This window comes from Rhinopithecus roxellana, chromosome 14 (assembly GCF_007565055.1).
Source record: "Rhinopithecus roxellana isolate Shanxi Qingling chromosome 14, ASM756505v1, whole genome shotgun sequence".
Taxonomy (NCBI): Eukaryota; Metazoa; Chordata; class Mammalia; order Primates; family Cercopithecidae; genus Rhinopithecus; species Rhinopithecus roxellana.
This window is the reverse complement of record NC_044562.1, coordinates 30282772-30305176: the sequence shown is the minus strand read 5'-3', so window position 1 is coordinate 30305176 and position 22405 is coordinate 30282772. Positions and strand designations below refer to the sequence as shown.

At 53.0% G+C, this 22405-nt stretch overlaps 1 protein-coding gene across 1 annotated transcript; it reads right to left on the bottom strand.

The window, feature by feature from the left end:
• Positions 1-1616: 1616 nt before the first annotated feature.
• PTPRN (protein tyrosine phosphatase receptor type N) lies at positions 1617-21275 on the bottom strand. Its single transcript, XM_010360304.2, has 23 exons — positions 21029-21275; positions 19596-19646; positions 19242-19355; positions 15569-15665; positions 14407-14668; positions 13968-14322; positions 13410-13541; positions 12782-12816; positions 11841-12115; positions 11555-11641; positions 11186-11265; positions 10928-10992; positions 9790-10008; positions 9138-9338; positions 8890-9037; positions 8654-8727; positions 8339-8416; positions 8125-8244; positions 6938-7104; positions 3458-3511; positions 2822-2886; positions 2534-2607; positions 1617-2291 (listed from the first exon to the last, which is right to left on the bottom strand). Exons 1-23 carry the CDS (start codon positions 21141-21143, stop codon positions 2220-2222), a joined length of 2940 nt encoding a protein of 979 aa, XP_010358606.1. The 5' UTR covers positions 21144-21275; the 3' UTR covers positions 1617-2219.
• Positions 21276-22405: the final 1130 nt, after the last annotated feature.

The window sequence follows — 22405 nt, the reverse complement described above, 5'->3', positions numbered from 1 at the left end:
TGGCGCTGAAGCTCAGCAGAGTGTGGGTGAGACGGCGGGAGGGCCTGTGGTCAGCTGGCGGGTCCCTTCACTCCTGCTCCAGGGCAGATGGTGTTTGCCCTGTTTTTATTTAAGGAGACTGAGTCTCAGCATAGGTAACTGGCCCTAACTCCCAAGTAACCCCAGGCCTAAGGCTCTTTTTGCCTTATTTCATGTCCACCACTTCTGTCCAAGGACACCTCATGACATGCAGGTGAGTATACCTTCTGGGACCATACAGGGTGGAGGGTTCTGGGAGCTGTAGTGAGACAGTGTGTCCTTTATCCCCAGGGGAACGCCTGTCCTAGCATCTCACAGGCCCAGCCTGAACTCACTGTCAGAGTTTTGCTATAGTTTTGCCTAAGGTGTGGCAGGCACTTTGCTAATATCACCTTGTTCAGGCCTCACCTCAATCTGGCAGCAGAAAGGCACAAAGCAGCTGCCAAGAACTGAGAGGAGGCAGGGTGCGGTGGCTCCCGCCTGTAATCCCAGCACTTTGGGAGGCCGTGGCGGGCAGATTTTCTGAAGCTCAGGAGTTCCAGACCAGCCTGGGCAACATGGTGAAACCCCGTCTCTACTAAAAATACAAAAAATTAGCTGGGCGTGGTGGTGCATGTCTGTAATCCCAGCTACTTGGGCAGCTGAGGCAGGGAAATCGCTGGCGCCCAGGAGGCAGAGGCTGCAGTGAGCTGAGATCGTGCCACTGCACTCCAGCCCGGGTGACAGAGCGAGACTCTGTCTCCAAAAAAAACCCCAAAACAAAAAAAGAACTGAGAGGAGAGGTAGTAGAGAGGAGATTAGTCAGCCAGGTGCAAACTCTTAACTCCACCTTACTATATATATACACATATATATATATTTTTTATTTTATTTTATTTTATTTTTTGAGACAGAGTCTTGCTCTGTCACCCAGGCTGGAGTGCAGCAGCACGCTCTCAGCTCACTGCAAACTCTACCTCCCGGGTTGAAGCGATTCTCCTGCCTCAGCCTCCCAAGTAGCTGGAATTACAGGTGCCCGCCACCACACACGGGTATGGTTTTTTTTTTTTTGTATTTTCAGTAGAGACAGCGTTTTGCCATGTTGGCCAGGCTGGTCTCGAACTCCTGACCTTAGGTGATATGCCTGCCTCGGCCACTCAAAGTGCTGGGATTACAGGCGCGAGCCACCACGCCCAGCTAATTTTGTATTTTTAGTAGAGATGGGGTTTCTCCATGTTGGCCAGGCTGGTCTCCAACTCCTAACATCAGGTGATCTGCCTGCCTCAGCCTCCCAAAGTGTGGGATTACAGGTGTGCGCCATTGCTCCCAGCCACCTTACAGTCTTACAAGTTGTGTTATGTGTTACCACAAGCAAGTTCTGTGCCTCAGTCTTTCCATCTGTAAAATGAGACTCATCATGTAAAGCACCTTGGAGACTGCTGGCCATGTAGGAAGCCTCTTTGTAACCTAGCGTTCCCGCCTAGGAGGGCCTTACTGGCAGCTGGTGTTCTCCCGCTGTCCTCTCTGCACCTTCTGAGAGATCAGCAGGGACCGGCTCCAGGATTAGGCTGGGTTTGGAGTCCAGATGCCCAGCGGACAGAAATGTGTAGGAGTCTGGGTTGCAGCTGCACAGACAACACACTAACTTTATTCACACTGGTACAAAAGTAGATTTTTCTAGAAATGTTCTCTTGCACCAGAAGGAGAGAGGTTGAGCAGCACATGGTGGGAGGGTTGTGGGTGGAGGCTGGGCGTGAGGCCAGGGAGGGCAGAGCGCCCAAGTGTGAGTCAAGGAGGCAGGCCTGGGGCTGAGAAGCAAGGGGAGCCAGGTGTGGCGACCCTCCACCCTTTTCTTCCACATTGGAGCATAGAGGGGCACACATAGATGTTGGGGGAGCTCCCAAAAACACAGGAGAGCCACAGGAGAGCCAGGCCAGGGAATGTGGGCAGGAGAAGGCTCTGGGTAGAATTGCTGCCCACGTCCTTTCTTCTCCTGGCTGCAGCACCCCCGTGGGATGCCCCAGGCTCTGGGATGCCCCGGGCTCTGGCATGCGTGAGGCTGGGCAGGCGTGCCCCTTCTGGCTTCCCCTTCCTGACTCTTCTAGAAGGGCTGAGCATGCCCAAGAGGTGGCCGGTGGGGCAGTGAGGAGTGGGTTCACAGAGATGCGCACACAGGCAAAGAGGGACAGAGGCTGGGCTGCCTGCCAAGGGGCCCCAGGGTCTCACTGGGGCAGGGCCTTGAGGATGGCATTCACCTCCTCCGCCACGGCTGTCAGGGCAAATTCAAACTGGTCCTGGGGAAGGGCAGTGGCAGGATAGTCACGGAGAGGCCTTACCTCTGCTCTGCCCTCAGAGTGGGGGGTTTTCGGTGGGGGTGTGGGGCCCTGGGCAGGTCCCCTGGGAGGAGGGGAGTCCTCCTGGAGGAGGTACAGAGGCAGGTGGGAGAGGTTGGCAGCTGCTGCTTTCCCTGGGGTGGCGAGGAAGTGGGTGCTAGGGAAGGGTGGCAGCTGGGATTGGGGCAGGAAGGCAAGGTCACCTTAGAGCGGACAAGGCCAGGCCGCTGGTCACGGACATGCTCCAGGGTGGCAGCGATGTCAATCTCCTTCACTCCTGGAGATGGAGGCGGGGATGGGACTGCTCAGGGGGTGTCCAGAGGAGGACAGGACCCAGAAAACCTGGGGCCTCCTGGAGGCGAAGAGCTTTGGAGGGCTGGGCAGAGCCTAGAGGTTGATAACCTGCTCCTTCTGAGCTCCCAGGACCCTGTGTGCTGGGGAGCCTCTAAAAAGGGCCTGGGGGCTGTGGGCGCCATGGGGAAGCTCCCTACCTTTTGCCATGCGGTTCAGGACCATGTCGATGAGGATGTAGGTGCCGGTCCTCCCCGCACCATCACTGAAACAGGAGTTAGTGACAGGTTAAGCTTGCGATGCAGCAGAAAGGAGGAGGGACGGAGGAGGCCTGAAGGCCTGGGGGAGGGGAGGACACTGGGTGACCCTTTGGGTTGGCTTGGAGAGGGAGGGAGTGAGCCGAGGATGAAGGAAAGCTCATAGCACCTGCACGCTGGGACTTGGGCCTTGAGAGGGGAGTCTGTGACTTGTGGGTGTCACTTGGGCAATAGGACAACCAAAGAGGACAGCCATGGCTCAGCCCTGAAGCGTAGGCAACAGGAGGGAACTGGATGGGCCTCTGTAGCCTTCAGCAAACTTTTTGTGTATAGGGGGCCAATGGTCAATATTTTTCAACTTTGTGGGCCACATACAGTTTGTGTCACATACTTTTCTTCTTTTTTCTTCACCCATTTAAAAATGTGAATGCCATTCTTAGGTCTTGGCCATGAAGAACAGGTGGTGTGCTGGATTTGGCCCATGCCTGGTTTGCTAGCACCAAGGGGACAGGCAGGCAATGTGCACAGGAGACGCACACAGGGAGTCGGACCAGAGAGAGGGACCTCCTCTCCACCCACCTGCAGTGCACGATGATGGGGCAGGAGCGGCCCCGGTAGCACTTGTTCACCTTCCTGCAACAAGAAATGGGTGTGAGGGCCAGTGGGCACCAGCAGAGAGGGAAAGGGAAGCTGAAACACATGGCATGGGCCTCTCTTTCTTCCTTTTCTCCCCACCTGCTGGGGGCAGAGGGGGAAGATGGTCGGAGAAAGGAGCCAGGGCTGGAGGCAAAGAACCAGAGCTGGTGTGGGTGGCATTGGACTCGCCTTGCAAGCTAGGTGCCCAAGCTATGTGCCTGGAACAACTGATTTAACCTCTTTGAGCCTGTTTTCTTACCTGTAAAATGGAGGATAGGAAGAATAACCTCCATAGGGTTCTTACATTGATCACATGAGATAACCCATGTAAAGAGCTAAGTGCCAGGTCTGGCACACAATAGGTGCTCAATACATAGTAGCAACTATTAATGATAATACATCATCATATTAAGAGCTGCCTCTGCCCAAGTCCAAGGGAATAGGCTTTCTGGTGACTTCAAGGGTATCCGTCTTGCTACATCGTTGCTCTGCCCCTCTGCCATCCTCTATGACCACCCAGGCTGTTCTCCTCCCGACTCAGGCTCCAGTGGTCCTTAACAGTTGTGACATCAGGCTGCCCTGGGCATAGCATTCCCCGGGCCAGGGGAAGACAACCCCAACCTCTCAACTCGGGACATTGTGCTACTGTCTATCTCCCTGGAGCAGTCTCACTTCAGCACAGGCATTCTGTGGCCACATTACATTCAGACTTGGGGTCCACTTGGACCTCAGACCTTGCTCTGCTGCTCCTGACCACGTCTCAGTGAGGAGTAGGGGGCTTCTCCATCTCTCAATGAACCCATCTAACCTGCCCTTGTCCTTTATGACCTTTCTGCTTTGGGAGTCACCTGTATACTCTGATATCCCTGCAAGCCAGAACTAGGGAAGATCTTCTTAGGGGTTGTCAGATTGAAGTTTGGAACTTTGCAGTCCTTCAGCTATGGGACTAGGTGACTTAGAATGGCTTTATAGGAGTCCACATGGTTTTCTAGCTTGTTGGCTGTTCTGTCAGAGGGCTGGGGTAGAAAAGTAGTCACAATAGTTGTTTTTGTTCATTTAATAATGATGATAATAGGCAGCATCTAGAGTTAACTGAGCCCTTGCTATGTATCAGGCACTTATGCTAGATTTTACATACTTCATCAAATCTTGCAACAACCCTCTAAAGCAGGGGTCCCCAATCCCTGGTCCATGGACCGGCGTCAGTCTGCGGCCTGCTAGGAACTGAGCCGCATAGCAGGAGGCGAGTGGTGGGCAAGTGAGTATTACCGCCTGAGCTCCGCCTCCTGTTAGATCAGCCATTGCAGTAGATTATCATAGGAGTACGAACCCCATAGTGAACGGCACATGTGAGGGATCTAGGCTGCGAGCTCCTTATGAGAATCTAATGCCTGATGATCTGATGATCTGAGGGGGAACAGTTTCATCCCCAAACCACCCCCTCTCCCAGCCATGGAAAAATTGTCTTCTACAAAACCAGTCCCTGGTGCCAAAAAGGTGGGGGACCTCTGCTCTAAAGCATGTGTCATCATCCTCATCTCACAGGTAGGGGCATGGAGGGAGGCCAAGGAGCTTGCTCAGGGTCACTTCCTTAGGGTCTCTTTTATTAATTTGTTTTCCTTCTGGGGGGGCTTGACTGAACTGCATTTATTTTTTCTGTTTTTGTTTTTTTTTGAGAGGGAGTCTGGCTCTGTTGCCCAAGCGGGAGTGTGGTGGCACAGTCTCGGTTCACTGCAACCTCTGCCTCCCAGGTTTAGGAGATTCTCCTGCCTCTCAGCCTCCTGAGTAGCTGGGAATACAGGCGCTTGCCACCATGCCTGGCTAATTTTTGTATTTTTAGCAGAACAGGGTTTCACCATGTTGGCCAGTCTGGTCTTGAACTCCTGACCTCAAGTGATCCACCCACCTCGGCCTCCCAAAGTGCTGGGATTACAGGCGTGAACCACCGCGCCTGGCCCCGAACTACATTTATTAAGCAACAATTTATTTGTTCTGGATGTCTAATGCCAACTGAGTTTACATAATTCCAGCCTAAAGCAATCTTTTAGCTTATCTGTGCAGCTTTAAAACAGATCCATGCACTAGTTCTATCACGATTTTTTAAATGTGGAAAAAAGGAAATAGCTCTGATACCCTGGCGCTGCTTCAAGATGCCTATGTCTCAGGCCTCAGGGACCCCAGTTAGAAACTGCTGTCCAGAGGTTCAGAAACTATACCACGTCCCCACCCCCAGTTCTGCTCCTCTGTCCAGTACCTAGAGACATCAGACCAGCTTGACAAGGGACAGAGAACTAGAAGGGTGCAGTGCGGGTGGGCCCCTGCCCTTGGTGGCAGGCTTCCCAAGTACCTGTCTGGGGCTGGGAAAGGCAGGGGACGCTGGAGGGCTGACTTGTCTTGGTGTCATTGTTGGAAAAGGGTAAGCCCCTCAGGTAGCCCCTGTTTAGTCCCCACCTGCTCCACTGAGCCCCCCAGAATCCAGAGATCCTCACACACTCCTTTTGACAATCTTTGCCTCTTCCCTGTCCCCCTTGCTCCCAGCTCGGGGTGGTCCCCGGGCCACATGTCCTGTCTGTCCATGCAGCAGCCACACCTGCCAATGATCACTTTTGTGACTATGCAACTGGAGTGAGAATACTAGCTGCAGATCACAAAAATGACACTGGCAGCTGTGAGGGAGAGAGAGAAAGAGGGAAGAAGGGAGGGGGAAGGACAGAGAGAGAAAAGACACGCAGGGGGAGGGAGAGGGAGAGACGGACAGAGCGGCAGAGAGAAACTGGCAGACAGGGGAAGGAGGTGGAGAAAAACAGGGGAGAGGGGCAGAGAGGGAGAAATGGAGAGAGAAGGAAAGGGTGAGGCAGAGACAGAGTGAGACAGAGATGGGGAGAGAGAAGAGGAAGAAAGAGTAAAGTAAAAAGAATGAAAGCCACATAAATAAAAAAAGAGAGGCGGAGAGACGGAGAGGGATGAAGAAGAGGGATGGAGGGAGACGGGCAGGCGGGAGTGAGAGACGGAGGGGGCAGCGAGGCAGCGCAGTGCAGGGCCTGGAGACAGCGGGGCAGGAGGGACCAGGAAGGAGACAGGAAGCAGGGACCTCGGAGAGGGAGGGGAACCAGAAAGCGAAAGGCCCTCTGGAGGAAGCAGGTGGAGGAGAAGGAGCCAGTCCCGGGAGCGTGAGAGAGAGGGAGCGGAGCACCAGCGGCCGGCGCGGAGCTGGCCCACGCGGGTGGTGGAGGCGCGGGGACCGGCACAGCCGGAGCCTCAGGCCTGGTTTTAGGGGTGGGAGCGTGGGGTCTGGAGGGGGCGGCCAGAAGTCAGAGGCCCCAGGCTCCAGGCCCGACCCGGGGCTCCAAGCCGAGCTGGCGGGCGGACCTCGGCTCCGCCCCCGCCCAGGCGGCCCCTCCAGGCGGGGGCGCCCGCGCTCACCTGCGGAAGTCCAGTAGGGGCCGCGTGGAGGCCGGTGTGCCCTCTGCCGGCCAGCTGAGGAAGTGGAACTGCGTGAGCGTGCGCGTCTCCAGGGTCTGCACGTTCTTCAGGTAGAAGCTCCGCACCAGAAAGTCCTCGCACCAGATGTGCTCCGACACCAGGTTCACCTGCCCGGCAGGGGCCCAGACCTGAGCACCGCGGGCTGCCCCAGTCCCCGTGTTTGCGCGCGCGCTCCTCGCGACCTTCTCGGTCTCTCCAACCACCCCCCGGCCTCCTAGGACGATTCAAATGATAAGTTCCAGCGGTCCCAGGAACCCTGGCTACCTGTCACTTATCTACTGCTTAGGACTACTGGTAGCTTTTCCACCCAGACACAACTATTGTTGTGAGCCTCTCGAGGTCGGAGTTTCTCCTCCCTCTTCCTCGCAGGGTCTACCAGAGTGTCGGTGCTACGCGTGCAATAAACTTGGATGAAATTCTGTAATACTCTTATTGGATTTTCTTCATTAACCACCAGCAGGACCAATGTGCTTATTTGGTGGGGAAAAAAATTACTATTCAGGCTCATCTGGTGATGAGAAGCTTCTGTTGTGTTCTTAAAGTCTTTTGTCTTAGTGGGGGCTCACATTCTCCCATTTGTCTGAAATCTTTCTCTTTCCCCTGCTTGGCCTCTGCCCAGTTCCCCCTCCTTCTCCACCCCTCTGCCTAGTCTATCTCCGAATGAAAAAGTTTGTTTCTCTTTTACATTAGTAACATATATAATGGGTATTTCTTTCTTTGCTTTGGCCACCAGGAAACTCAGAGCTAAATTAGGCTCAATTAACGTAAGTCTTAATCTCAGTATTTGGGTATACTTATCTTCCCTGTCTAATATACACTTAGCTGTTAGCTTCTTACCTCGGTTTTGGTGGTTTTATAGTTTCATTTCTGTGCCTTTATCATAAGTCTCTATGAATGTTTTTTGACTCTAGACAGGATACACACACACACACAATGTATATATGTGAATATATGTGTATGCATATATGTGTTTATATATATTCATATATGTATGAATCATGAGCAGGGCCAATAAAAGTCTTTTTAAAAAGACTGTTGAGTGCTCATTTGGTGAAGACAAAGTTACAAAAAGGCCATCATCTACTCTCCCCACATCCATTGTCCCCTTGCTGTGGGGCCCTGCTGACCTCATATACATGATAGAGGGAGGCACCCTCATCTGGCCAGTAGCGGTCACACTGCTTGACACCATCCTCCACCAGCGGGGTCAGCATGACGATGACGGTGCAGCCGCTCTCCCACACCATCTAGGGACAGAGACCCAGGTGAGCTCCACTCTAACCTCCCTGGGACCTGGCTGGCCACAAGGACCCCAGAGAAGCCCTCCCTTTAAGAGCCCACCTGCCAGAAGTCTGCGATGGTATGGGACAGCGGGCCCTGCGTGGCTATGTAGGCTGGCATCCGAGGGTCATGCTCAATCTGGAGGCAGGAAAGATACACCATGAGCCAGTGTGGGAAATGCCACTATGGACAGGTGTGGTCAAAGCAAGTGGGTCAAGGTCTAAGAAGGCTGGCAATTCCCCCTTTCCTTGCTAGGATATCAGGCCCCACCACTCCAGGGGGTTGGCGGGGTGGGAGGTGACCATGGGGAAATGGAGTGCCTAGGGCCAGGATAATGATGGGGCAGAGGTGGGGGCTGGAGTCAGGGCCACTCACAATGGGGCTGGCGTTGATGTAATCGCTCCGAGAAGGACTGCTCTCCACTTTCAGTTTTATGCGGGCATGGTCATCTGTACAGACCCGACACCCCACCCCAGATGGCCCTCTGGTCATTGGCGTCGCGGGACCTCTGCCACTCAGCCTTAGCCAGAAGCCCAACCCCTTACCCCAAGCCCTCCAGACCTCACAGCAGAGAGAGGGCTGGGCCAGGTTGACCAGTAGGGTTCACTCACAGGGCAGGAAGTCAGGATGCCGGTTCTTTTTGATGTTGCCCTCCCCTTGCGCGGTGGCACAGGTGTTTGGCTCTGCTTGGTAGGCACAGAGGGCCTGCCACTCCTTGGCCAGGCGGTCCCGGTTCCTCAGGTGATCCTCCATGTATGCCTGTGGGGGCACCACGGTCTGGCTCTGGCCCACACAGCCAGCCTGGCCTCTCTCACCATCCCACTCCTTCACCCACTCTGGGCTCAGGCCCTGTCCTGACCAGAATCATGTGTCCCGTGGAGATGTCCATGTTGGCTTGGGCAGGCTCCTCGCACCAGGACGGAGTGCTGCTGTGGGAGCTGGGGCTGGCCTGGGCTGCGTCGCTGAACTGGGAGGACACACTGCTCACCCGTGAAGGCTCCGGCGGACCCTCTGCCCGGTTGAACAAGGACTTTGTGGCCATGTGCTGGCGGCACAGGTCCTGTGGAGGAAGAATCAGGTGAGGTCCAAGAGTCCCCTGAAACTTTTCAGCAGGGCCCTGGGTTCAGCTCTGGGCTCCCAGGCTTGTCCTTGACTGATTTTCAGTGAAACTCAGCTCCTCTAGGGTAGGGTCTTCTGCCTGGCCCTGATCCTTTACAGGGTTGTTCTGCTTGGGTGGTGCTTATGTCAACCTCAGACGTGACAGAGTGGAATCCCAGAACCCCAGAAGCACAGCACCAAGAAGAACCTTAGGCACTGTATGCTCCCAGTTCCCATGTGTTCATAAAGGCCCATACCATACTCCCTCCCACCGGGGCTTCTCCAGCCCCCACTGGACCTTCCCAGGGATGAGGGCTCACTCCCCATTCAGTTCCTACCCTTACTCCACACAAGACCCAGACTCCCAAGCCCCTTGCATTTCTTCTGCTCAATCAGCTTCTGGGGCTGCACACCTGGTACTCAAAGGTAGTGTCACCATGGGCCCCCTCAGGCCCCAGGGCTGCCAGGCGCTCCTTGTCCCGCTGCCGCGCATGCTGCCGCACACACAGAGCCACAGCCAAAGCCACCAGCAGCCCAGCCACACCTGCCAGGGCCACCAGAGTGAGCAGCACTGAGCGCATGGGAGAGGTGCTGTGAGCGATTCGGGGAAGGACTGCAGCTGCCTCCTCCCTCTGTGGGAACAAGGCTAGAATCAAGGGAGGCAGTGGCACGGGGAGATTTCAGAGCTGCTCCTCACCCTGGTCCCATGTCACACCCCTTGCTAGGACATCTCCTGGGGCAAAGCTGGGAGAGTAGGGGTATGCTGGTACAGCCAGATGGGCTCTCAATCCCCATCGGATCAACTCAACTACAGTGCAGTGCCAGAGGCCCCCACCAGGAGTGTTTGCATTTAAAAACGGACAGAGAACCCTAGGAATTGAACTGTAGAATGTGAGGCATCCATGTTGGACGCAGAGGACAAAGATATTTTGAGTATAGGCCGGGCGTGGTGGCTCACGCCTGTAATCTCAGCATTTTGCGGGGGCCAAGGTGGGCAGATCACCTGAGGTCGGGAGTTCGAGACTAGCCTGGCCAACATAGTGAAACCCCATCTCTACTAAAAATACAAGAAAAAATTTAGCCGGGCTTGGTGGCGGGTGCCTGTAATCCCAGCTACTTGGGAGGCTGAGGCAGGAGAATCTCTTGAACTTGGGAGGCGGAGGTTGCAGTGAGCCGAGATCCAGCCATTGCACTCCAACCTTGATGACAAGAGTGAAACTCTGTCTCAGACAAACAAACAAAACATATTTTGAATATAATGTCCTTTCTGTGCAAGGTGTTCCCTTGGAATTTGGAGACTTCGCTCCAGCAGGCTCTCAGGCCTTTTTACTGCATACGGCTGGTCCTGCAGGGAAGGGACAACTGCGCCATCTGCTGGTCAGAAAGAGAACTGCGGGGGGAGGGGCTGCTTGAGCGAAGGCCGCGCCCACCCAGCCGGGCCTAGGGACACATGAGGTTTCAGCTCCAGTTCTCCCCTCTGGTTTGCCTCCAGCTCTTGTGGACAATATCAGCCCTCGGGGGCCTTTGACTGATTCTCCAGTTAGCGCATACCTGTCCCACTCCTGTCTGCAAGATTTGGAGCCCTGTCCGTGCTTCCAGTTCAGACTTCACCAGCCCTGCAGGGAGGACAGAGGTCAAGCTCGCTCCAGCCCCATGTGGTCTCCGTCCTCTGTCTTGCTCTGCCAAGCGGCAGGCAGGGCCCATGTGGGCTGGGAACATTTCAAGGGGGCATCAGCCACAGGCCTGGATATATCCACTCAGGAATGGGGCTGGGGCCAAGCCTGGGATTGAGGTCGCAGAGATATTTACCTGCTTGTTGGGTCACATCAGCCAAAGACAAGTTCTGCTCATTGTGCCGGATGCGGAAGGTGAGGGCTGGTCCCACCACACTGCCAGATAGGAGCTATGTTACTGCCTTCTCCACCCAGACTGCAGCCCTCTCCCCATCAGAGCATGGGGCTGGAGCAGATCCGGCATGCCCTACAGGGGCGTCTGAGGCAAGGAAGATGCTGGGTGGGGCCAGCAACAGGCTGGGTGTGGCTGGACCTTCAACACAACTGGGAGCATCCCTGAGCTCAGAGCTTGTCTGCCCTTCTTCCCCCAAGCCCCTCCAGCCACCTCCTTGCTCAAGCTGCTTTCTAGATCTTGGCCACTGCCCCAGCAAGATGCCAGCCCCACCTGATGTTGATGAAGCTGCCCGAGGACATGTGCACATGCTCAGCCAGGATCTCCAGCAGCTTCACTCCTGCAGCCAGGCTCAGGGGCCTGGAGACGGGAGAAGGCAGAAGAAGGAAAGTGGGGAAACCCTCTCAGTCATTTTCTTAAAGCAGGCCACTCCAGGGGTGCAGAGCAGCCCTCCAGTTCCCTGTCCCTGCACATCTGCACGTTTTGCTCTCTGCTTCCAGCCAGGCAGGCCAGCCCAACTCCCAGCAGACCAGAAGGCTTCCCAGGATGCAGCCCTTACTTCTGGTCAGTGACGATGTAGCCATATTCCTCTGCTGCTGGTCGGGCTGAGGGCTGTCCTGCCACTGTGGGCTGGCTTTGGCCCAGTGGGCTTTTCTTCTCTAGCAGGACAGATGTGGCAGCGGGTCTGGCAGCTTCGGGAGGCTCAGAGGAGACAGGGCTTGGCACCTGCTGAACTTCACTGGAGGTGGGGCTGGCAGTGGGGTGTCCAGGCATGAGGGGTGTGCGGGCTGGAGGCTCTGCTGTGTCTCTGCTCTCCACTGGCCTCTCCATTGTCTGTTTAGAAGAGGGTGGAGGTGTGGCCTCTGGACAGTGCTGGGGGAACGGGTACCCTGGACTCAGAGCTCTCCACAGTGGAGCTCAGGACCTGCTTTTCGCTTTCTACCCCCAGGGACCACTGCAGTGCTGGATACAGAGAGGACACCAGAGCATCTGAGACAAGTAAGTGGACGCATGAATGAATAAAAGATTGAATGATTGAAAATGGTCTGTACTAATCCACAGAATGGGGCTGGAAAACCCCTGCAGCAAGAGAAGCTGGGGTGAGGGCAAAAGACAAACAGGCAGGCAATGCTTTCTAGACTTTTGTTTAGCCACAAAGTCTTAGAAATCCAACACGTGAAACAGAAAGAAGCAGAGCTCCTCCAGCTACAGAAGCTCAGGAAGGGCTCCCTGCTCGAAACTTCCCTCCTCCCCTAGGATGATCTGAAACGATTGCAGTGAAAAGAGGAATGAATTAAGAATTTGGTTTTCTAGCCCCAGTTCTACCATCAACTTGATGGGAGACCTTAGGCAATAACTTGTGGTCTCTGGGCCTTGGTTTCCCCCCAAAATGAGGGGTGGGAGGATACAGATTCTGGGTCCTGAATTTGAGATTTAGGTTTGGCGAGGGGGCGTGCTGCCATGGAGTGATTATGAGTCAAGGAGGTGCCGGGGACTCACTTTCTTGATATCAGCTCCAACATTTACAGCCCCTCCTGCAAGACAGAAAAAACAAGAGTCTGGAAAAATGGCTGTGGCCAAGGTCTACACAACACAAGTGGGAGGAAGGGCCAGAGACCCTGAACTTGGTACATTTGCTGTGGTCTTCATCTCAGTCAGTGACCATGACCCTGTTACTGTCTCATTCTAAGCCTGGCCTCATTCCTCTTTGCTTCCTCCTCCCAATTTATGGTTTTATTAACTCCTCCCTCTGCCATTGGCCATCTCTCTCAAAGCTACTCTTTGTTCAATTATTTCTCTACACATCAATTACTGGTTTCTCCTTAGCACTGGCTATGCCTGTTTTTAAGCCTTCATTCTCACCAACTCATCCTTCTCGATGCCTCCCTTTTCCTGCTCACACCCTCTGTTGGCTGCTTTTTCCATTACTTCCACCCTCTAACTCCTAAGCTCACCACCCTACCCCCTTGCTCCCTGTCTTGCTGGCAATGACCCTGTGTCTCAAAGGAACTCTCTCCCCTGAAGCCTGACTTTACCCCTCCAGGCTACTCCAAGTGGTCTTGAGGCAGGGCAAACGGCCTCCATGGAGCTGGGAGATGGTGGTCCCTCCCTCTGCCTGGACACTTACCCAGATTTCTTCCTGCACCCTTGGGCAGTAGCTGCAGCAGGGTCAGGAGTGTGGAGAGCTGCTCAGGGGTCAGCTGACGCAGCTCTACCCCATAGCCCGCCAGCACAGCAGCCAGCCTCTGCAGAGCCGCATCTGCTGAAAGTCAGACACAGAGCTCAGGGCTGATTGCGCGGTGAACTTGTGGGATGCTGATGAGTGAGTGAGGATGGGAGGGGACTAGCGTATTAAGAGACTCTTTCCAAACACCAGGACACCAAGGGGTACTCTCCCTTTCCCAGCCCTTGTCCACACTTTGGGGGAAAGGTCTTCCTGGGACCCAGATCAAACTTCAGGACATTTTGAGTCTCCACTGGAAAGAGTCACGTCAACTCCTCTCCCCACAGTGTCCCCACCACTTTCCTAGTGCCTGGCACAGAACAGCTTGTCAGTAGACATTCCTTAAGTGTATGAATGAATTTAAGGACAAGTTAACAAATGCGTGGATTGTCAGGGAAGGGCCCAACTATGGTTCCCCCAAAGCAGCCCTCACAGGGAGGTGGATGCTGAGGAGCTTGTTACCTGGCTGCACTGCTGGGGAAGCAGGCTTCTCTCCATGACCCCCTAGTCCTTCCTCCTCATAGCCTTCTGGGGAATCCTCTGCCTGGCTGCTGCCCCCTTGTTCTGGCAGCCTTGGCACCCTGGCCCTGCTGGGTGCTGGCAACTCCTGGGCCAGATAGAGGAGCCCAGAGTCCTGAAAAAGCTGGGCAGGTGAAGGCCCTGGAAGGTCCCCATAGGAGTGGCCAGGGTGGTCCCCAAATATGCCCTTGGAGGCAGTTCTGCTGAAGAGGGCAGGGGCTTCAGCCTTGGGCAGGGGGCCGACACTGACCATCCCTGGGGAGCCCTCTGAGACACGGGAGCCATCACGGGAGCCAAACTGTGAAAAACCAGAAATCTGGGTAAGAGCAGAAGTCCGGGCTGAGAGACTGCGGTCAGGGTGGGACCAGAGTCAAGGGCTTACCTGGTGGAACAGGTAGGGCTGCAGCAAGGCAGGTTCGTAACTCAGGGCAGGGTGGGGAGGCTGTGGGGGCAGCAGCAGGTGTTCCAAGAGAGGGGGGAGCAGCTCAGCCTGCAGAGGGGGCAGAGAGGAGCTGGCCCCAGCTCCACCTCTGCCCATTGGTGGTTGTGGAAGTCGATGCTGGGAAGCAGGGGCAGAGCCAGTGGGGATGTCCTGTAAAAGCACCTCCCCAGCAGGACCAGGTCTCCTGGGTGCCAAGCCAGACCTGTAGAGGAAAGCAAAGTGTGTGTGTTGGAGCCGGGAGAAGGGCATAGAGAACCTGCAAGGCAGAACTAGTCAGGTCCAGGCAGGCTCAGCAGTTAAGAGCAGGCCTGACCTCTTTAGAAACTGGGTGACCTCAGGGGAAGAGAGATGGGCTGGGTGGGCATGGGGAGGGACCAGAGGGCCAAGCTGAGGGCAGAGGTATCTGCCTCCCTAGCAGGCATGGCTGGGTCTCTGAAACAGCTGCAAAGGCTGGGTAATCATGAGGCTGGGGATGGAGAAGGGGCAAACAGGAGCAGGGGAAGGCAGCCAGGAATTTCTCTAGATGAACTGTGGCTGCAGCTGTCCCCATTGCCCCGTGTGCCATGTCCCCACACCTGGCTCTCCAAGTGTATGTCCAAATATTCGGGACTGCTCCTCCACCCCACATCACTATGCCGTCTTCATCCTGGTATTCACCATCTAAGCTCCGTAAACCTCATTTACTTTCTCTGCTTTGCAGAGTCTGGATGATGTCTTTAGAGGCCCTAACCACAAAAAGATGATGGTGGCTCCTGTCATATAGAAATTCACATAATAATGAAACGGAATATTGAACAACTTCAGTCCAACACAATTCTAATTTCTCCCATGATGACTACGTTGATGCTTCTTTTCAAGTATCCAAAGTAAAAGTTTTTCAAAACATTTAAAAAATGCCCCTGTTTTTCTGGATCCCTAGAGATAAGCTCAGCTCCTCTTGGCCATGTGAGCATGTCAGAGAGTGACCGTTCCTGCACCTCTTTACCTGTGTCCCAGCATGCTGGCCTCGGTGCCCACTTCCTTCCCCTTCCCTGCATCCATTAGGACAACCACAGACTCACCAGCCTCACCATTGCTAGAGTTGTCGAGAAACGCTGCCTACCTGTCCCTTGGACGGGGCTCTGGGGGGCGAAGCCTGGGAATGCGCTCCATCTCCTGAGAGATCACGTACTGGGTGAGGTCATCATGCCAGGACAATCCTGTCAGGAAAAAGGATAGCGTAAGTTGGTTCAGGAGTCTGGGGATCCAGTAATGGGGACCACTGGGGATCAGAACTGTACCCTCTGCCCTGCAGCTCGTGGGGTTTGTCAGAGTAGAGGGACAAACTCAGTGGGTGATCTGAGCTATCCTCTTCCCACCCTTAGGTACAGCTATTGGAGCCAGACCGCCTGGGTTTGAATCCTGCCTTTACTACTGATGTAACCTTGGGCAAGTTGCTGAACCTCTCCAAGCCTCAATTCCCTCATCTATAAAACGGGGATTTATACCTCCTAGGATTGTTATTATCATTAAAATAACACATATAAATATCAAACAGTTAGAATAGTGCCTGTCATGTAGTGAACTTTTAACAAATGCTATTACCATAATTATTATTACTATTGTTATTATTCTTTGTGTTGACCCTGAACCTCAACTTTCTCTGTAAAGTGGAAACGATACGCATTTCAGGAGGCTGTTGTGAAGATCAAGGGTGATCAGGGAAATCAAAGTGCTTAGAAAACTCTAAAGCACAATCCACATGTTTTAAACATGTATAATCATCTTCAGTGTTGTCATCATCATCACCATCATCATTATCATCATCATCTTATTCATAGACAGCTCTCCTGTTTGACTCTTTCCCCAGAAATCTCTGCTGTCAGGAGTTATTCTAAAGGAATAATTTCCCACTTTTCACCCTCATTTTTTCTTCTCTGGTTCTGGATTTAAAATCTGTGCTGCTCTTAACTTGTATTCTGGTATCTACCAACATCCACACCTGCCTCCTTGCTTATTCACATTAGATGAGCTGTCTGTGTTCCTATTTAAAGCCAGTTCCTCTGAGCTCTAGATTTCATTCCCTTTCACCTACTCAGGAATATTCTCCTTGCAATTCTCTCCTCTTTCCTACGTAATTTCCTTTGTTCTCTACTGAATTATTCACATTATTCCCATGCAAACAATATGCAATTTCTTCCATCTTAAGAAAAATACTGCTTGATCCCACGTTCTTCTCTAGCGATCACTCCATTTCTTTGCAGCAAGACTTCTAGAAAAAGTTCTCTGTACTGACTGTATCCAATTCCTCTCTTTCCATTCCCTCTTAATCCACTTTATTCAGGATTTTATTCCCAACTATTCTACCAAAGCTGCTGTCATCAGGATCACCAGTGACGTCTGCATGTCCAAATCGGGTGGTCAATTCTCATATCTTATTTTACTTATCCCATAATCATCATTTGACACTGTTGGTCACTCCTCCTCGTTGGTACACTTTCTCTTGGCTTCTGGAACAATGAACACTGTTGTTTTTATTCCTACTCCACTGGCTTCTCCTTCTCAGTCTCCCTGAGAGGAAGTTGATGGTTCCTCTTTTTCTCCTGGTCCTCTTTTTTTTTTTTTTTTTTTTTTTTTTGAGATGGAGAGTCTCACTCTGTCACCTAGGCTGGAGTGCAGTGGTGCAATCTCAGCTCACCGCAACCTCTGCCTCCCGGGTTCAAGTGATTCTCCTGCCCCAGCCTCCTGAGTAGCTGGGATTACAGGCACTTGCCACCATGCCTGGCTAATTTTTGTATTTTTAGTAGAGACAGGGTTTCACCATGTTAGTCAGGCTGGTCTTGAACTCCTGACTTCGTGATCTGCCTGCCCCAGCCTCCTAAAGTGTTGGGATTACAGGTGTGAGCCACCACACCTGGCCTGGTCCTTTTAATGTAAGAATTATCTAGGACTTGATCGTTGGTCTTCTTCATAGACAATCTTTTGGTTATCTCATCCACCTCATGGGTTTAATTACCATTTATATACCAAAGAATTCCAAATTTATATCTACAGTTGAGACTTCTGTCTCTCAGAATCCAGTCTCATGTACTCAACTTCCCACTTCACTTGAGTAGACATCTTAAACTCAACATATTCAAAGCTGAACACCCCCACAAAGTTGATCCATTTGCAAGTTTCCACATTATAATTAGTGACATCTCCACTGATTCAGTTATTCAGTAAATAAAACCTTTGACTCCTGGCTGGGCGTGGTGGCTCACGCCTGTAATCCCAGTACTTTGGGAGGCCCAGGCAGATGGATCATTTCAGGTTAGGAGCTCAAGACCAGCCTGGACAACACAGTGAAGCCCTGTCTCTACTAAAAATATAAAAATTAGCCAGGCATCATGGTGCGCACCTGTAATGTCAGCTACTTGGGAGGCTGAGGCAGGAGAATCACTTGAACCTGGGAGGTGGAGGTTGCAGTGAGTCAAGATCACATCACTGCACTCCAGCCTGGGTGACACAGCAAGACTCTGTCTCAAACAACAACAACAACCAAAAAACAAAAAAACCCCAAAAGATCTTTGACTCCTCTCTTTATAACCATATCCAATATTTCACGAAATAATGCTGACTACCTTAAAAATAAATGTAGAATTCTGTCATCCTTCATTCCTTCCCTGCAATCACCCTGGCCTAATCCATATTCATCTCTTATCTGAGTTATTGTAGTTTTTGTTTGTTTGTTTTAGTAAAGTGAAAGCAGTTTATTAGAGAAGTGAAGAAACAAAAGAATCGCACTCCATAGACAGAGCAACCTATTGTGGCTGTTTTTAGTGGTCCCCCTCACCAACTCTTGACTCCATCTATTCTAGTCTCACTACAGCAGCAAAAGTGATGCTTGTAAAGTGTAAATCAGATCATGCACCCCTATGCTCCAAATCTTGTAATAGTTTCCTTCTTTACTCAGAGTAAAGCCAATGTCCATACATTCCCCTATGAGGCCCTAAAGTGATCCACTTCCCTTCCCCCATTACCTACCTGACTGGACCTTCTACTCTTCCTCTCCATCATTCCTCTACAGTCCCCTGGCCTGCAAGGTGTTCTTCAGAATTGTGCTTTTGTCCTAGCTGTTTAGTCTGCCTGAAATACTCTTCCACTAGATAACCTTCTGACAAACTCCCCTACCTCCTTAAAAAGTCTGTTCAGATTTCATAGTCTCAATAATGTCCACCTTGACCACCTGATTTCCTGATTTAGTACTGTAGCTTTCTACCTCACCATTTTTACCCCTTTATCCTGCTGTGATATTCTATGCTATTTATCATCTTCTAAGACACTATGTATTTTCTAACTTTTATAATGTGTTCCCTCCCCTTATCCCCCAAACACAAACTCCGGTAAGCAGAGATCTTTGTTTTATTCCCTGACACATTCCAAATACCTAAAACTATGCCTGCTACATAGTCAGTACTCAATAAATACTTGTTGAATGAGGAATTGGGTGAGTGGAATATTATCCTGGCTGAGGATTCCAGAGTTCTTGGCTCTGCCAGGGAGAGGAACTGGTCCTAAGGAGATGGAAGCTGGCCTTTTCCAGTGACTTCTTCTAGAAGCCTCCTTTGGGCTTCTCCAGAGAGTCCATATGTGAATAGCCCATCTCTAGGGTTCCACCTCTCACTCCAGCAAGATCTGGGAAGATGAGGCTCCAGCAGTGGGGGTGATAAGAATATTCCTTGTAGAAAAATCTTCTTCCCCACTCATAACTAACCAAGTTCCAATCTCTGTCCTCCAGTGCACCCAGACCTTACCTTGAGACATGAGTTGTCGGAGTACACCTTGTAAGCGTTGGAGAACTGGGGAGGTGACTTGCAAAAGGGGCCGGGCCTGCCCCACTCCCACCTGGCACTGCCCAAACAAGCCATCTAAGGGCACAAAAGTGGTATCAGCAGGGGGCTTGAGTAAGAGGCCTTCCAAAGTCCAGGTTGCAAATGAACAGTACTCTCTTCACCTCCTCCCCTACCTCTCCTCTTCCAGGCAAGTCTTCCTTCTTCTCAAGCCCAGTAGCCCTCTTCCTTTCTGGGCCTTCTCTCCCCTTCTAGTTTTTTATTACCCCTCTCCCCACCCCCCACATCTTGTGAGTTCTATGCTTGGGCCTCACTCACCCTGAATACAGACTTCCAGGTGAGAGCAGAGCCTGCGGTCAAATAGACAGCCTGTAGAGGAACAGGTGAGCAGAGGCTCAGACACCCACACACAGAGAATGGGCAGATGGGTGGACAGGCTGGGAAAGGGAGAAGCAGATGCAATTTATTCTTTCATTCTAAAGAAGGCCTTAAGCTGGGAGGAGAGTAGGAATCAGGCCTGAAATTCTTAAAAGAAAGCATGAGATCTAGTTTTGGATTTTAAGAATTTGTGAGTCTGTATCCTTAAAAGCCTGTTTGCTTAACTGAGTGATGGGGAAGAAACCTTCCAGGTGCAGGGAGAGAGACTCATAGAATTACTGTAGGAGAGGTTTTGGCCAAATTCTGAAAGGGGAATTTCCTTCCCAAATATCCAAAAGCATCCTATAATGGCCTGGAACTCAGAAGAGGTGGAAACCCTAGCACACTTAGTCGGGGGAAAGAGGGTATGGGTGGGGCTGGGGAAGGTGCCTCTTAGGCAGCTCTTCCCGCGCTGTCCCGAGCCGCTGGCGCTGTCCGCGGTGCTGAAGCTCTGAGTCTGGCGCCGCCAAGGGCTCGCCTGGAGGCGGTTACCAGAGAGGAAGGGGTCACAAAGCGAGGACTGTCCACCAGACCTGAGCCCTCTGTTCTATTCTGCCAACCCACAGCGTCACAGGAAGTACTCTGCCTCTCGGGCCTCCAAGCCCGGGTGGGGAAAGAGGGCGCCAGGCGGCGAGGCTGCGCCCCTTCCCCCACGCGCCGTCCTCCTACCCCCACCCCCCGCCCGTGAGTCAGCGCTGACTGTCTCTGTCCGCACAGATGTGAGTCAGCACCAGGCCTGGCTGTGGGGAGGGGGACAGGAGAGGACCCTCCCCTCTTCATCCTCTTCTGCCCCCTCCCCGTGCTGTCCCCCGTTACAGGAGATCAGATCGCTGCAATCAGCCTTTCTAGGCTTACGGAGAAATCCTGGTCTCTCTCTCGGCGCAGCTGGGACTCTATGCCTGCGGCCCAGGCTTCCACTGCCCAGAGATCACCGTTCCCTCATCCTCCCCGCCACGTCCCCGCCCCCTCCTCTTCCCATTCCTCAGCGCCTGTCACCGCCTCCCAGGCGCCTCGGAGCAACTGGCTTCTCCTGTGGTCTCGCAGCCGGTCTCTAAGTCCCTCTGCCCACATGCACCCCGCGTCCTTCTCCCCAACCTGCAATTTTCCCCTGAGCCCAATTCTCTTAGGTCCCGCCCCCGTATTCCCAGCCCCACCTCCAGGCCTACGCCCCTTTCCTCCCAGATGCCCTCTCACCTTCCTCATCTCGCATGCCTCCCCCAACCCATATTCTACCCGAGCTTCATGACATTTCACCCCACCCCCACCGAGTTTCGCTCCAGGCCCCAAGCGGCTCCCCGTCCCCCACCACCCGCCAGCCCAAGTTTCCTCCTGACCGTGGGCACTAACGGCGCTGCAGCCCCCCGGGCGGCTGCTCAGCAGCAGGAGGCAGAGGAGCAGCCGGAGACCCCCGGATCCCCCGAGACTCCCAGGCCGCCGCGGGCGCCGCATCCTTCCGAGCTCCGGGCGCTCGCTGCCGGGCCGGAGCCGCAGCGACGCTGGCGGGAGCCTGCCGGAGGGGCCGAGGCGGGGCCTGCCGCTCCCCACCTCCCTACGAGGCGGGGTCTACATGCCCCTCTCGCTGCAACGCGGCCAACCGCAGGCGGGTGCTGACGACACCTCCATCCCCGACTCGTAAGCTAATTTGCGTCACATATGGCGTAAGAGCCCTGTCGGAGCGGGGGACCTACCCAGCCCATCCCTCCTTCGTCAAATAGTAGGCGCTTCGCTAGAATTCCCACTTGGCCCCACCCCTTTTTGACCTGTAGCCCTCTTCTAGGACCACCTCTGTCTCCCCGCCCCAGGGTGGGCGAAAAGGGTCAAGTTAAGTGGGGGGCCAGGAAAGATAGGTGGGTCCAGAATGATAAACCCGAAGACGAGAAGCAGAAAAGTGGGTAGAATAAGTACTCTTACTCATTGTCATTGGTGGTACTGGTCTCTTCCTTAAGAAGAAATAGTTAGGTGTGCCTAGATTCCAGTTCTAGCAGGGCATCTACTAAGGGTATGACCTTGGGCACCTTGTTTAAATTGTCTGCGTCCAAGTTTCCTGATCTGCAAAGTGGAGGTACTAATAGTACCTGCCTCACACGATGATTGTGAAGATTTCATTAGTTACACTAATGTGGATCACTTAGAAGGATGACTGGACTGGTACATACTCCATGCTCCATACATATTAGCTTTCATCATTAGCTTTTTTTATTTTTTATTGAGATGGAGTCTTGCTCTTCGGCCAGGCTGGAGTGCACTGGTGTGATCTTGGCTCAGGGCAACCTCCACCTTCTGGATTCAAGGCGTACTCCTGCCTCAGCCTCCCTAATAGCTGGGATTACAGGCACAGGGCACTTTGCCTGGCTAATTTTTGCATTTTTAGTAGAGATAGGATTTCACCTTGTTGGCCAGATGGTGTTGAACTCTTGACCTCAGGTGATCCAACAGCCTCCGCCTCCCAAAATGCTGGGATTACAGGTGTGAGCAACCAGGCCTAGCCTCATCATCAGATTTGACTCTCCTTTCTCTCTCGCTGTGCCACCTCAATCAATCATTTCATGGTTTTTGCCTGCAAAATACATCTCCCATCAGTCCACTTCTGTCCATCCTCACTACATGAACTAAAACACTGCTCTTTCACCACAACCACTGCAACAATCAGCTAACTGCTCTTTTGCTTCCACTCTGGACATCCAATAAGTAGCCGAGTGAGCTTCTTAAGT

What these genes read in the sequence shown, in the direction of transcription:
- PTPRN (XM_010360304.2), bottom strand. Translation starts at nt 21,143, where the DNA reads ATGCGGCGCCCGCGGCGGCCTGGGAGTCTCGGGGGATCCGGGGGTCTC. An exon ending in CCCATCATCGTGCACTGCAG is followed by an intron (nt 2,887 to 3,457) that starts GTGGGTGGAGAG and finishes CTCCTGTTTCAG; the next exon opens with TGATGGTGCGGGGAGGACCG. An exon ending in CTGGCCTTGTCCGCTCTAAG is followed by an intron (nt 2,292 to 2,533) that starts GTGACCTTGCCT and finishes GCCCTTCCCCAG; the next exon opens with GACCAGTTTGAATTTGCCCT.